The following is a 15520-nucleotide window of genomic DNA, read 5'->3' on the forward strand; positions in this document are numbered from 1 at the left end:
AGTACCATTTTCTCCAAAAAATAAACAGCTGAAAACTTAGGTGAAGATCTGTAAATATTGCATAATTGGTAGAGCATTAAATATGTAATATTTACAGCTAATATCTTCACATAATAGTAACAAATTAATACTCAAAAAGTATAATATCTGCTAATTTTAATTTATTAAAATGAATAAGAAATGAACCTAACAACAGAATTTTTGTGCTAGCCTATTTTTCCACATGTGTAATTGGTTATCCCTATAACAAGGTTAATTCCATTGAAACTTTGCTAATAAATCCCTTTGATAATTGCATAAAATATTTTTAAAGTAGATGTGTAATTGAGTTTGGTGAGCAGTGTCATTTGATAAAACTATTTGAGTCTTGTTAGCATTACATTTGAAATAATTAAAGCTATTTTGTGAATCTTGATTATTCTCTTTTGTTAAAGGAAAGTTAGTCCCATGATCAGTATCGGTAGATGGAAAGCAATTTTGCACTGGACTAGAGACTTTTAGATATTTATAGGAGGTTATGAGAGAGTCAGTGAGTTGCCCAAGTTCTCATAGTTAGGTAGACTGGTTAGAAAATATTAGATCTCAGTCCATTGCTTTGTCCACTTCAATATGCTGACTCAGCATAGTTTATTGCCTCTATGTCATCAAATATTTATTATTGATCTACTGTGTGTTAGTATAAATGTATCAAATTTTACTTCAAACACAGTGATTTAATTACTCGTTTTGTTAAAAATTAGAACAAAAGGTGGAATGGAGTAAGAAATGGAAGAAGGAAGGGGAAATGGAAGAAATAAAAAAGGAAAACGAAAACCTAAATAAATTTTTTAAAAGTTTAAAATACAAAATTACTTAAAGTGTTATGTTTTTGCTTTTATTTCCTTCATATATTTGAGTTAATTTCTTCCCCTTTTAATTCATTTGCTACTCCAAAAACTCGTGTAATTATGAAATAGAGAAATATTCTAAGTTAAACTTTATAAAATGTAGGCAGTAGGCAGCAGATTCTTGACCCATCAATATACTTTGCATCCAATTTTAAAATGTGTAAGTATGAAAGTAACTTCATCAATTCAAAATCAGTTGAAATCTGGGTAATATCCTCTAATTAGCCTCACAAATTAGTCACATTTTCACATTTTTATCAAAGCATTAAAGGTAAACTAGTATCAAAAGAATGCAACCAATGAAATGTCACTATTTGGAATCCATTTATTTAATTTTAAAAATAGTATTTCTTATATTTTCTTGTAGTTTGCTCTAATAACTTTAAAATAATAGAATAAATTTATAAATCATATTTTAAATGATATTTGTTCTAGTATACATGTAGTATCTTTCCAGTACTCTTACTTATTTTTATCAGTTCTTTTCCTCTACAGATAGAGTGATGTGAAATAACTCTTCATATCATATCAGTAGTCTGTCTTTTCTGTATTATAGGGTGTTTCTTGTCTTTGAAATTTTTCATTTTGGTTTCCATGAATTATTCTTATTTTTCTATACCAATATTGTAATGATAAATAAATTTTAAAAGCTGCAGAATAAAAAAGGGAGACTGATTGATTTGAAGCAATTTTAAACCAATCTGTAGCACTTGGATTATTTATTTTCAATTTAGATTTCAGTGTGATTTGAATATCGTGGTAATTTATCATGATTACTAAGATTCCATAGTCTAGATTAACAAATGTTTACTTGCTGTCTGTGTAAACACAGTCATTATTATGCTAGTGTTTCTATGCATGCCAAAGTAATATTTAACCTAGGAAAGCTTCCATTTTAAAACTAATAAAGTGTATCTGAGTAATTTTGAATGCTTTCAATTTACAATGAATCAGTTTGTAATTGATCTTGCTTTTCTTCAGTCTGTTATTCTTTGTTAACTTGTTATAAAAGTCAGCTTTAATGCCAAAACTTCAACAAAGCCTTAAATTTCGGTAATCCTTAAATAATCCAACAAAGCACAATTAATAGTTGTTAAGCAATTTGAAACATTAAAAAAATCAAGGAAAACAAAGTGTTGTCTTTCTCAGTTTCTCTGTCTCTTCTTTATGTGTCCATTTATCCATTTATTAAACTTCCCTGTGTTCTAATTTATATGTATTTTGTATGACTGCACAGTCATGCTAAAGCTCTTAAAATGAAAAGGTAAGTAAAAACTTAAAGTGTCTGAAACCTCTGCTTGGTATATACTTTCTCCTACAATATTATAACTTTTGTTTGATTATTTTCTATATATCTAAAACCTATCTTGTGTGCACTGTCTAACATTGTGTGATTTAATTGTGATTCTAGTTCTTTTGTGATCTTCTATTTTCTTTAAAGTCAATACAAGTAATTTACCCAATAATTAAGATGATTTATCAGTTATTGCTTTCAACTGCTTTAGACAATATATCATAACTCTGAATTAAAAAGCAAGCATGATATACTTTGTGTTTTAAAATTTGGTGAGTCAAGAATGAGCTACTAAATTATAGACACATTCTTTCTATATATTTCCTTTATAAAGTTGCATAAGAATTCCAAGTTACAAAGACAGTGAAGACCAAGGAATGACGCATAAAATTTTATTTAGGTGGGAAAGTGTTTTCTGTTTTGGAGCTGGCATAACTTAATGGTGAACTAGTGAGGTCTTAAGAAAATCAATGAATTTTTTTTCAACTCTCTCTGTCCAAAGACCATTAATCATATTGATGTCAAATGGCTGGTGCTATCCTGCCAATAACCCAGCTAAAATAATTGGTTTGATAACTTATTTTGGTTATAAAGTTGGTCACTGGTTAACTACATTAATATATAGGTAGTTCTAAAACTACTGATAAATGTAATAAGCACCTTTTCTGTATAAAATAAAAGGCAATGTTTTCAGTGGAAAACACAGACTAGTATAAGACATATTCCCAACTTTAAGGACTGAAAATTTATTTAGAGAGACAAAGCATATATCCCTGAGAGCCAAATAATATTATATTGAAGTCTCTAAGAAATTAGTGTGATACAACCTAAGATACACATAAACAAAAGGTCAATCCTACTCCCATAGGTTTTCCTATACCCTGAGGACTGCCTGAAAATTTCACTCAGAAAACATAATGCGAGACAATAAGACTGACATTGTAAGAATAATCCAAATTCAACAAAAGTTATTAAACAAAACCTCACTATTTTATTAAAAGTAATAATGAGCTATTGGTTCTTTACAATATTATGATTATACTAGTTAATATAGACCTATACTACCTAATAAAGTGGTCATGAACCACATGTAACCGCTGAGCTTTAGCAATGTGACTACTCCAAGTTAAGATGTATAAATAAGTGTAAAATATGTGTGGGTTTTGAAGACAGTATGAAAAAGTGAATGTAAAATATTTCATTCATATTTTTATATTGATTATGAGTTTATATGATAATATTTTGGACAGCTCAGTGTAATGAAATCATTAAGATTAATTTTATCTGTTTTATTTTTTACTATGGCAGGTAGAATATTTAAAATTATATATATGGCTTGTATTATATTTCTATTTGGCTGCACAACTATAAAATTCTACTTGAATTTAGAGATGAGAACTTTCTGTAAGGTTATAAAATTTTAAGAAAATGTCCATGTGAAAAGGATCTTGTTTCTAAAATGTGACTGAATACATCATCATCTAGCCTCTGCTTATGAACATGTAGTATCACTTTAAAATCAGTGTTTTTAATAAATTATAATCCTGATCAGATGTTTTTATATAAACCTAAAAGTTTAGGCTCCAAAAAATTTCTGCCCACTGACTCTAGTTATTTACTTTGAAACTACACAAAATAAAAACACTCAAATGCTTAATCTTCATAATTTTTTAACGAAATGCAGAGTAGTCTTTTATTGGAAAATCTAGACCCTACACATTGAACTGAAGAAGTACAATTTTCCATTATCTTGTCTGAATAATTAGTTACTCATTTTTTGGTTGTGTCTGCTAAAACTCTTTTTACATCTTCTCCCTTCTTTGTGTTTACCTGGTGGTATCACATTGCTTAGCATTTGAGCAGCAATTAACATACATACTCATATAATGCTATCCAGTCAGATCTTTTGAAACTTCTACATAGAAATTGTGTTATTTAAAATTTCATGTCATTAAAAAAAAACTCCTTGAAATGTCTATTTTGCCTCTCAATTATTAATCATTTGTTCACTGATTTTTTCAGGAATTGTGTGCTTAAGAATATGTACTATGTACCAGGAATGACTCTAGGTTGAACATGAGAAGCTCATCTCCATGAGATGTGTAGGAAACACATCCCACTGATGTATGCCTTTTGTGTCTCCAAATAATTCCTGTTTTAAAAAGAAACTGCACGCAGCAAACTAAATGCAAGGCTGTGAAACCACTTTCTACATTGCAGCAGATTAATTAATCATTAGTTTTGTTCTTCAGAATTATGTAACTTTACCAAACTGGAACCTAAAATCCTCCACATTCACCATTACAGTTTTATGATTTTGTCAAATCCTTTGGTAAAATAAACACTAATTATATCAATAAGCATTTATTTTATCCTTTAAACCCATAGATTTCACAGGAGGAGAGGCTTGAACTGAGCCAGTAGGTGAGTAGGATTTTGAGAGAAGACAAATAAGATCCAAGATTTATAGAGGATGTATTTATATTAGATGAATGCATCAAATTTTGAGATAAAATAATAGTAGCCAACATTTATGAAGCTTTTCTTGTATACCAGATACCGTTCTAATATATTTGATCCTAGTAACAGCCCTGTGAGTTAGAAATTCATCTTATCTCCATGTTACAAATAAAGAACCTGAGGCTTAATGAGGATAAATAACTTGTCTAAGTTCCCTCAGCTAGTAAATAGTAGAGCCCAGATTCAGTCCATCCATTCTCATTCGGAAGTTTATGTTCTTCACCAGAAGATGAAAAGCATTCTCAGGGTCATGAGGGAGGCATAACAGAAGATCACCAAAAAAAAAAAAAAAAAAGGTCTATATTAGAAACACCTAAATAAGTCTGGAAAGTCTTTGGGGCAAGACTAGGGGAAGCCTTCACTGCTATGCTGGAGTTTGGACTTTATTCTATTTTTACCCAGTAGATGTAGAAGTTTCCTCAGAAAATAAATAGCGTAATCAAAGAAAGGTTTTTGAAACATACTAAGCTGATCGTTGTGCACAGGCTGCAACTGGTTTGGCTGAAGGAGATTTTACATCAAAGCTTATTGCTTTAGTTTTGTGTGAGGACCATGAAAGATGGAGTCTCTGGGAATACAAAGCAAGTGGATCATAGCAAGTCAATTGAAACTTACTTGATATTTATTATATTCGAGTGAAATGTTCAAGAGTAACATGACTTACATTTTACGCCTGAATAACTGAGAGAAATGGTCTTCTATTAACAGAACTAGGGAAGTTATTGTTGTAAGTAGTTTGGGGGAAAAATAATGAACTCCATTCTACACTTGTCAAACTTGAAGTGAAAATTCAGCTGGCTGTTGGAGAATCTTGGTGGGAATTCAAAAGTGAGATAACAGCTTAGGGTGAAGATTTGGAAGATATAAAAATCATTGCATTTACAGAAAAAATTATATCTTAAATTCATAGAAGTTAAATTTATGGAGAAATGAGCTAGAAAAGCAGCAGTTGGAATAAAACAGGTAAATCTGACTTCAAATAGACCTATGTTCTTCTGATATCCAAGTACGCAATTTATTTTAAACAGTGTTTATCATTATATATTCGCAAACTCACATAGAACACAGTTGCTCTCATTAAATATTAGCAAATGTGAACAACCATTTGATAACATCAAATATCACCAAATTGTTATTGGATAGTTATGATTCTAAAGGATGTTAATCTTTTTACTTTTACCATCATCTAAGTAATGTATGTTTTAAAGTACAGTAGTTGCTAATCCAGAAATTGAAACATTCTTTAAGCACGTTTATAGCAGTACCAAACTATGCTGGTTCAAGTAACTCTTAAAATATTTCAAATGGCAAATGAGCACTAGGATTTAAAAACTGGTACCATAATATGTCTTAAATTTATCTCATAAATCCTTTCAGGGTTGTGTAGAAGTACCTAGAAGATATGTGGTTATTCCTGTTGCTTATGAGCATCATGTCCTCATGAATAGCTTTTGATTATTCACTTCTTCAATAGTAACAGATTACTTTTAGATATTTAGTTTTGCCTTTACACTTATCCGTATTGTCCCCCAGAAGTTGCCAACTAATAAAAATTCAGCCTCTGCCTGGGAATGTGACTGGGGAAAGTACATTCATCAAGTGGGGACCAAACTTGATGAATGTAATCATCCTGGCATATGACACTGGGGGGATTATTCCTGAATTGGTTTTACAAAAGTAAAAAGTTTTAGCTCTGAAAGGAAATCAGATTTCTGTATGTCATTTATGGGTTTGCAAAAGCTATCACATATTAAATATTTTCTAGTGTTTAATGGAAAGAAATACAGAATAAAGATCAAGAGAGTATCCATGTATTTTATTAACAGAATTTTAATCTAATAACTAAATATTGCTTACTTTTTTTGAATACATATTTGGTTTTCCATGTCTTTTCACTTATTACTCCTTTTCAGGGGTTTTGTTTAGAAAATCAAGGGATTTAAATTTTGGCTGGTCATTATCAATTCAAAAGTAAAAAAACTTTGATGTTTGTAACGTTGAAAAGCATAGATTCTTTATGTGAAATATATTTGGGTTCATTCATTTGAATTTATTTGCACCAACAAACAAAAGTGTTCCTAAGGCAAGCTAATGGCATTGTTTGTCTTAGAAGAGAGTATGCTTATCAATTTTGCTATGCTAAAAATGTCATTTAAAAACATATGAGCAGATTGCCATGTAGTTTTTCTAAGGATAAGATGACAATTCTACATTTCTATCTGACGTTACTGTTATTTGATGAACGAGGCAATTTCTGATAAGACATATTTACCCAAATGTATTTATGTCAGAATATTTAAATACAATCAAATTTGACTTTCGAATATTAAAATTTAGCCCATTCGAATGTATATGTAAATTGACTGTTGTTGATATCACCACATGATGAATTGTACTATCTTGCCTGTATGTTCAGCTCTGGTGATGTTAAATGTTTCTTCTTATTTGCATCATCAGGTACTTTTCCAGTTGTATTTCAAAATCTTTCATAAAACATAATATGGCAACATAATGCATGTGATTAGTTTGGCAGCAGGAGGTTGAATAAATGTATTTCTTTTGGTTTATGTTTCTAATAAAAAGTAATTTTGATTTAAATTAGCACTATCTTTTTTTTTAGGCCTCCATTCCTTTGAAGGAATTGGAGCAGTTTAACTCAGATATACAAAAATTGCTTGAACCACTGGAGGCTGAAATTCAGCAGGGGGTGAATCTGAAAGAGGAAGACTTCAATAAAGATATGGTAAATTGGTTGTGATAAAAGTGTGAATGAACTAGGAGTGAAAATAAATATTTGGAAGGAGATTAGATAACTCAAGTCTCCAACTGAATTTTCAGAACACATCTTACACATTTTATGATTCTAATGATTTTTATAAATGCATAGTATTCTTGTTGACCTTTTATTACGAATGCCGAATTACTATGGTATGATAATATAGGAGCACTTATAGTTTCTAATAGCCTGGCAGTTTTCTTTTGACCTGTCCTACTTTTGAACTTGTCAAGGGCAAAATGTAATTGGAAAAAAGAGTCAAATCATAAAATGAACTAAAAATTTAATAAAATACTCAACTATCATAGATAACTGACATTTTGTATCAGCAATGTTTTTGGTAGTATAACATCTCAATGAAGGGGCAATAATGCATAATATGAACATTATTTATTACAATTTCCCACAAAGTTGTTTTACCAAATGATTGATTAGTTAGTACATTTTATGTCTAAAATGTGTATAAATTCATGCTGCTTATTTCATGGGAGAAAAGAAATATGACCATGTGGGCTATTCCCAATCTCAGAATATTCTCCTTCAATCCCAACTAATTTCAAAATATCTCCTACATTTCTCTTTGGCTTGAATATTTTTATATCACATCCTTATTTACTGACTTTTTTTTTTCTCTCTTCACCCTCCTTTCACAATTTTTTTTCTGTCTTCCACTGCCATCACCTCTGTGGCATTCTTAACCTATACATTCAGCAGAGCTAAAGACTTCTCAGACAATGCTTGAAATGACATCAGAAAGCAATATATAAATTTTAGGTAATAAATATGTGAAGCAATAGGAAAACTATTCCTACCAATATTAGTTCCCCCTTCCTGGAGCTGCCTCAATCAATACTCCCATGTATGGGGTTTTAGTGGCCTTGCCAACTCAGCTTATGGAAAGAAAGACAAGAAGAGGCTTTCCAAGATGCTGAGTTACAACAATGTCTACTTCAGGTCAAAGAAGAAATCAGAGGGCACCGAGATGAAAAAAAGTACTGCTTACCTCTTGGGCTGACCACCAACTCTGCCCTAAAGCACTCAACTGGTATAGGGAAAGAAGTGAAGTGTTGTTTTTCTTATTTTTGATTTTTTGTTTTTGTCCTCAGCCCTTAAAAAATGCTAGACACTTTTAAAACACATTTTAAAATAAATCTTTTACAGCCTATAAGTATATAATATGTCTATTTATGATAAGTATATAATGTGTCTATATGATGCTATACATTTCTTCAGATTATTTATTGACCAATGTCTGACAGAAGTAATCCCATTCCCCCTATATAAAATGAATAAGTCCTGAGTTGTATGTTGACATTTAAGTACGCATTATAGATATAAATATATAACATCTAATTCCATGAATAGTAAAACACATATACAAATACATGTGACTTTTGAAATTTGTTTATTATTTGTTTTCCTTATCTCATCAGTGTACCTTGAGTACCATTACATGGTGAGACACCTTGATAGGAAGTTTGCACAGCCTAAGTTGAAAGAGAACTAAAGGTGAAAAATCACATGGTCATATATGTAACTATATTAGACCAGCATTAAAACATTTTATTTCTATGTCAAGAAAGTTAAGGTATTGTTTCTGTAGTCTAAAGGACCAAAATGTCCATTGAAAATGTTTAAAGCTATTTTCCAATCCATATTTTAATATGTATTAGATTGTATTTATTTAAAATTGACAGGCATATATGACATTTTAGAAATTATTTGATGATAATTTAACACATCATTTCTAATATCCTGATATTTCTGCTAATATTGGGCATATAGTTTTCAGAAATGAAGTAGGAATTGCTAGATAGGAATTAGTGTACATTTAAAACAAAATGTTTTCATGTAGTTGTATGTTAATATATTCAGATTTGTTATCTCACAGTCACTAATATGCATCTGTATTTCTTTATGGATCAGTTAACAAATAAGATTAGTTCACTTCTCTAATTTTTTAATTTCTAGAACTACATTAAAAATCAAAGCCAAAAGAATACTTTGATAGCAACTCATGACTGGTCTGATATTATGAGGCACTACACTCCCCCATCTTTCTACACATGCCCATAAAAATGTGTTCTTTAGAACTAGATGGGAGGAAACTTACTTATTCTGAAACTGAAAGTATGAAATATAAAAGAAAGGCTATGAGCACAGTATCTTATAATAATTTTCCATGAAAGTTTTAAATTGAATTTTTTGTGTGTTTAAATAACATGTTTTATTATCTCTGTTAACAATGTACAGCTTTTTAAAAACCAAAATGAAGACTGTACTTGTTGTTTTTAATCAGAATGAAGACAATGAGGGTACTGTAAAAGAATTGTTGCAAAGAGGAGACAACTTACAACAAAGAATCACAGATGAGAGAAAGCGAGAGGAAATAAAGATAAAACAGCAGCTGTTACAGACAAAACATAATGCTCTCAAGGTATTAGAGCTAAAATTATAATATACCTTGCCTGTATTCTTTTTCATATATAGGGTAAAACATATTGTGCATTAATAAAATCTGCTTAAGACTCTTAGTCATCAGAAATTCACTTTTTCTGTTCAATGTATGTGCTTTATTTAACATTTTTGAGTGGTGTTTAATTGTGAAAGATGTGTTGCTTAAAAATTATGGCTTTTTAAAGATAGATTTTTTAAGCAGTAATTGCAAGATGGAAATGCATTCGTAGGACCTATACATTTAATTTTCTAATATGCTTTATTTTTATAAGCTACTTTTTTATGTTGAAAAAAACCTGCCTAACTGCAAGAATAACCAACTTACATGTATCCGTTATTCCTGCTTCCTTTACTTAATTGATTTTATTTGCATTAGGTCAGAATTTTTGGTAACCTGATACTTGTTTACTAAGCCCTAGATTCTTTTTATTTATTTATTTTAAAAACTTTATTATGCCTTTAAGAAAGTCACTCTTTGCAACTAACAATCTACAGAAGTGGAATTTCATTTATATTTCCTCAAAAACAATCTTAGTGCCCTTGAATAAGAACTGCTACTTTCATATTGAACAGTTTAGGGTATGGCTTCAAGTACCCACATGTCTCATCTAGATTGTGCAGGAAGAGCAGGATAAATTTATTTTTCCATGATAATATCTAGGAAGTTATTGAGATGATACTAGACATGTGGAAAGTTTTGTGAAGGAACCCTTTTTTTGTATATGCTTTGCAATAATCGCTATTTGCATGCATGGCTGATTTTCTAATACTGTTAATTGCTGAGCTTTTTTCATTGTAAATCACTCTTTGAAGCTATTTAGTTATGAAGGTAGATCCACCTAGTAGGTAGATGGAGTCTGTTCTCTACATGCAAATAAGAGAATAAAACCTTTCCCCTATAGTCAACCAAATAAACACTGCTGAGAATGTAATTATACAATATTGTACCTGCAAGGAATACACAAGGAAAGTCTAATTGGCCAGCAGGTGTTCTGAAGGTAACTGCTGATAAATATAGTAAACAGAAAAGGTCTCGTTCTCGAGGGAGTGCAAAAGCAAACTGTAATGTGTCTAGAAAATTGGAAAGCTATGTAACTGACACCCTTCCAACTGTGACCAAGCTTTCAGCAGTATCTATACTGGTCAACTGATGGTATGCATCCTACTGAACAGCAGTGTTTAATGGTTATCTGGCATTCCTCTAAAGAAATCTACATGACATCTCTAAATATTTTGCATATTATACATCTCTTTGTGCTTAGGAAAAAAAAGATATTTCATATTTATGACCACCAAGCCCTTTCTCTTGGCAAAAATGTGAGTTGTGTCACAAATAAGGCATGGCTCAACTCTTATTCACGTGGCTGTATCTTATTACCTTTGAAAAAAGCAGCATTCAATCTAACTTCTCAGGAGGTTTGAAAATTCAACATAAAGATAGCAATTTTGAAATCCCCAATTTTAGACAAACTGGATAACGAAATCTAGGTCGTTCTTGCAAATATATGCTATAAATGATTAATCAAAATCATCAACTCTCCTTGCCAAACCAATCTATACCAACATTCAATAACTTTTTAAACCTGTCAAGTGGTTCCAGTTCCGGTCCTTATGAAATATTTTAGGGAAGGACAAAACTTTCTAATGCAATGAAATTTTAAGAAGTTCTCTGATATTTATTATCTTCTTTAGCTTGAGTTAAACCTGTGAATAAAACTCTAATTGCTACTTTCTGTATAAATGAAAGCTGCATGCAGAGCTTGTTTATGTTCCCATTAATTATGAAATGGCATTTTGACTAATTCTATTGATCACAGAAGATATTGGATGTGCTTGTAAAGAGCATGATGATTGATTTCCCCCATTGGTGATTTATTAGTTACTCTTATTTATCTCATCATATTGATTTGAAAACATGTACTTACTGTTTTCTTTTTTCATATAGTTAATTGTTTTGTATTTGGAGCATGATTTGGTATAGTAAGATAAATTTGACTATGGAAGCATTGGAAGGAGAAGCATTTTTCTAACATATAATTTTATTATGAGTTATGCTCACAAATATGTGAACAATGGTGACTCTTCTATACATATAGCTTGGAACAATTTATAAGACAACTAAAATGACTTTCTAATCATAAAATATTTTTGGCCTATGAAACTCTTACATAGGCATTTCTAAAAACATGAATGTATGTTGCTTGACTACATAAAGTTTTGTTGGTAAGCCCAAGGCTAAAGATGTACATTTTGGAATTTCACCTATTTTAAGTCAAATACAAGTTCACTAGGTTTGTGAGTTTGTATCTAGTTAAGTCAATTGCATTCGTACATTAAACTCTTTCACATAAACTACACAAAAATTAGCTCTTTAAGAGTCAATTAAATGTGACAAGATTTTTAAGCAAGTTTGAACATGCTAAGAGAAAATAAGTGTGTTATTTAGCTTTCTTAGGTTCTTATACATGGGTCCTGCCTCATGAATACACAATTTAATTTTGTCTTTGTGTATTTTGCATTTAAATGTGAATTTAACCTAAGTTCTATGAAAAGATGTGGGATGCAAATTATTTTGATAAATTACTACAGCCAGAAGTGCACTATACATATATATTGATATTTTAATAATATCTGCACCATGAACAGGATTTGAGGTCTCAAAGAAGAAAAAAGGCTCTAGAAATTTCTCATCAGTGGTATCAGTACAAGAGGCAGGCTGATGATCTCCTGAAATGCTTGGATGACATTGAAAAAAAGTTAGCCAGCCTACCTGAACCCAGAGATGAAAGGAAAATAAAGGTAATGTTGTTTTAGAATGTCAATACCAGATTTTATTATACAGTTTAATTAACTTGACCTGTGAAGATCATATTTAAAATGTTGATGTTCTTGTTTCTATTAGTGTTCTTTTTAATTTGATGCATTTCCTTGTATTGTGTGTTGTTTTCAGTAAATGTATTAAGTGTTACTCAATTGACATAATATTGAATGCATAAAATGTTTTACTTTTAGACTATGTAAAATGATTTAAGAAATGTGATGTGTTTTCTGGTAAAATTGTAATTGACTTTGTGTATCTTTGTTCCAGATGAACTAATGACTTATCGGTATATGGACGACTTCTTACTCATGTTAGCACATTCATTTCATCAGAGCATCTTCACACATCAGTGTTAAATCTCTATAGATTTACTTGCATATTGTCTAAATATGTTTTTCTGTTATAATTTTATACTTTTTATTTTGCTTCATTCTCTGTTGATTTCCTCAAACCTTTAAAAAAATAAATAACTTACTCACTTACCCTCTAAATTATATTCTATATGGATGGTCCCTAATAAATAATGAATAATCACTCCAAATTGATTCAAATCCCAAGACACCAGAGGAATTTAGAGGAAAGAAAATGTTAGACCAATTTTAATATTTTCTTGATTATAATATCTAAAACTGAGCATTCAAATGATAACTCAAATAATATTGGATTATTGAGTAAGGATGACATTCATACCTTCCATATTTGTAAATTTCCAAGCATGACAATAAAGGGGCAACAGCCTTTGAAATTTCTGAGAGAAGTATTTGCTGCTTGCAAGTCGGTTGATGTGGTTAGCTAACTGCCCTGGGCCCTGTATTGGTTTTGCTCAATAGGAAATTGATCGGGAATTGCAGAAGAAGAAAGAGGAGCTGAATGCAGTACGTAGGCAAGCTGAGGGCTTGTCTGAGGATGGGGCCGCAATGGCAGTGGAGCCAACTCAGATCCAGCTCAGCAAGCGCTGGCGGGAAATTGAGAGCAAATTTGCTCAGTTTCGAAGACTCAACTTTGCACAAATTGTGAGTTGTTACTGGCAAACCCATGTATGTGTTTGCAACTACTGCTCTATTAACAGAGGCCTACTAATAAAAAAGAGACAAAAAATCTGGGTGCAATTTTAAACTTCTAATGTACATTCTGAAAGTGAGTATTTTCCCTCACTTTGGGCTTCTGTAACGCTAGTGCTTAATTTTGCAGATTAAAACCACAAGAAATTAACAGATAATAGGAAAACCCCTTTATCAAAAATGAAAGTACCTCTTAATTTTTTTTGCTACATCATTCATAACATTGGCAATGTTAATTTGTCAATTTATCATACATTTACTTCACTTCAGTGTCTAATCCAAAAAATATGTATTGCTTTCCTGAGATCATCCCATGCTGATTTTACTTTCTTAATGTATACATGATAAGTAATAAATATTTTGTGGTACATTTTATGTCAACCTGGATAAGCCATTATCTCATTGACTTAAAGAATAGTAGCTTAGTCCTCACACCTGGCTTAACTACTTAATGGGTTGCAATGGTCATGAAAGAACTGGATGCCTAGTAAGATGGTTGGTAATTGATTGCAGATTGAACAATATAAAATAATGTTATTGCTGAAATGTTACCAGCCAGCCAAAACAAAAAGGAATGACTGCTCTTCTTTCAAACAACTGAACGGAAAGTGTTTGATTCTCTCTTTAAAAAGGCAATTCAAAATTGTTAGCTTGATCTTAGTTCTTTATTTGTAATAGGCTATAAACCATAGAGGTTTTCTGACAGGTACATTTTTGTTCCTATTATTAACTCTTGTAAAATGAAGAGGAATGATTGTCACCTGTAGTTATACAAGAAAGGACTCCTCATAAAACCAGGGTGTCAAAGTCTGGAAAATAAGGCTTTATAGTTATGTTAGGTTGAATTATATGAAACAAATAGTTATTCAAGCATTTTGCCCTATGTAAATAACAGTTGCAAAGGGTTCAGCCCATATGTGAGATTTCTTGGGAACTTTTGTGATATTGTCAGTTACATTTAATTTGGTGTATATTTTTAAAATGTCAGAGGCAATTACCATAACGTTATTTTATAAACATATAGGGGAAATACATTGCATATTATTGTGACTTCTTTTTATACTTCAAGAAAATTCATAAATACACAGTTTTCTGTTAAATACCTTAAAGTTTAATAGCAGCTGAATATTCTGAGCAATTGGAAGAATATAAGCAATATTGAAACCGTATTGCATATGAAGTCTAATTCCACCTGATTGAATGTTTCAGCCTATTATCCTTCATATTAGACGTTATGAACATAAAGTGTCAGTAGCTCAGCCTTATACTAACAGCATGCCTGTGTCTGCAGATGCAAAATGAAGTGAAAGATTAAGGCAATCATAAAGAAAATTCTGGTAAAATAATTTCACCTCAATTTAATGGATCATTCAAGGGGAGGTCCTTTGCTTTGAATTATCTGACTACTAACTCATTTCACCATTTCAATTTTCCCCATGTCTTGACACATCCAATATACAAGTTTAAAATTTGTTACAAACTAATCAAGTTACTAATGCTTTATAGCTAAATAGGCACAGGATCAAAAATCTCCATAAACCGCTTACTTAAAATGCCACTGTGTCCCTATTCATAGCAGGCTCTTCCAACAAATATTTGTACAACACAATAATGATTGGTGAAATAAAGGAAGCATATGTGAACCAGAATATTTTTTTAAATGTAGTAAAATTCTAGGGTATATTTTCCTCTTGACTATTTTTT

At 31.0% G+C, this 15520-nt stretch overlaps 1 protein-coding gene across 8 annotated transcripts in view; it reads left to right on the forward strand.

The window, feature by feature from the left end:
• The window catches only part of DMD (dystrophin), a 2133401-nt gene that overhangs the window by 847014 nt on the left and 1270867 nt on the right, over window positions 1-15520 (forward strand). For all 8 annotated transcript variants that reach the window (XM_017548497.2, XM_037745683.1, XM_037745686.1 and 5 more), the window contains 4 exons: window positions 7322-7444; window positions 9777-9914; window positions 12581-12733; window positions 13586-13768. In XM_017548497.2, coding sequence (XP_017403986.1) covers window positions 7322-7444; window positions 9777-9914; window positions 12581-12733; window positions 13586-13768 — 597 coding nt within the window. The remainder of the gene's footprint in view (window positions 1-7321; window positions 7445-9776; window positions 9915-12580; window positions 12734-13585; window positions 13769-15520) is intronic.

Source organism: Cebus imitator, unplaced genomic scaffold (assembly GCF_001604975.1).
Source record: "Cebus imitator isolate Cc_AM_T3 unplaced genomic scaffold, Cebus_imitator-1.0 Scaffold208, whole genome shotgun sequence".
NCBI lineage: Eukaryota > Metazoa > Chordata > Mammalia > Primates > Cebidae > Cebus > Cebus imitator.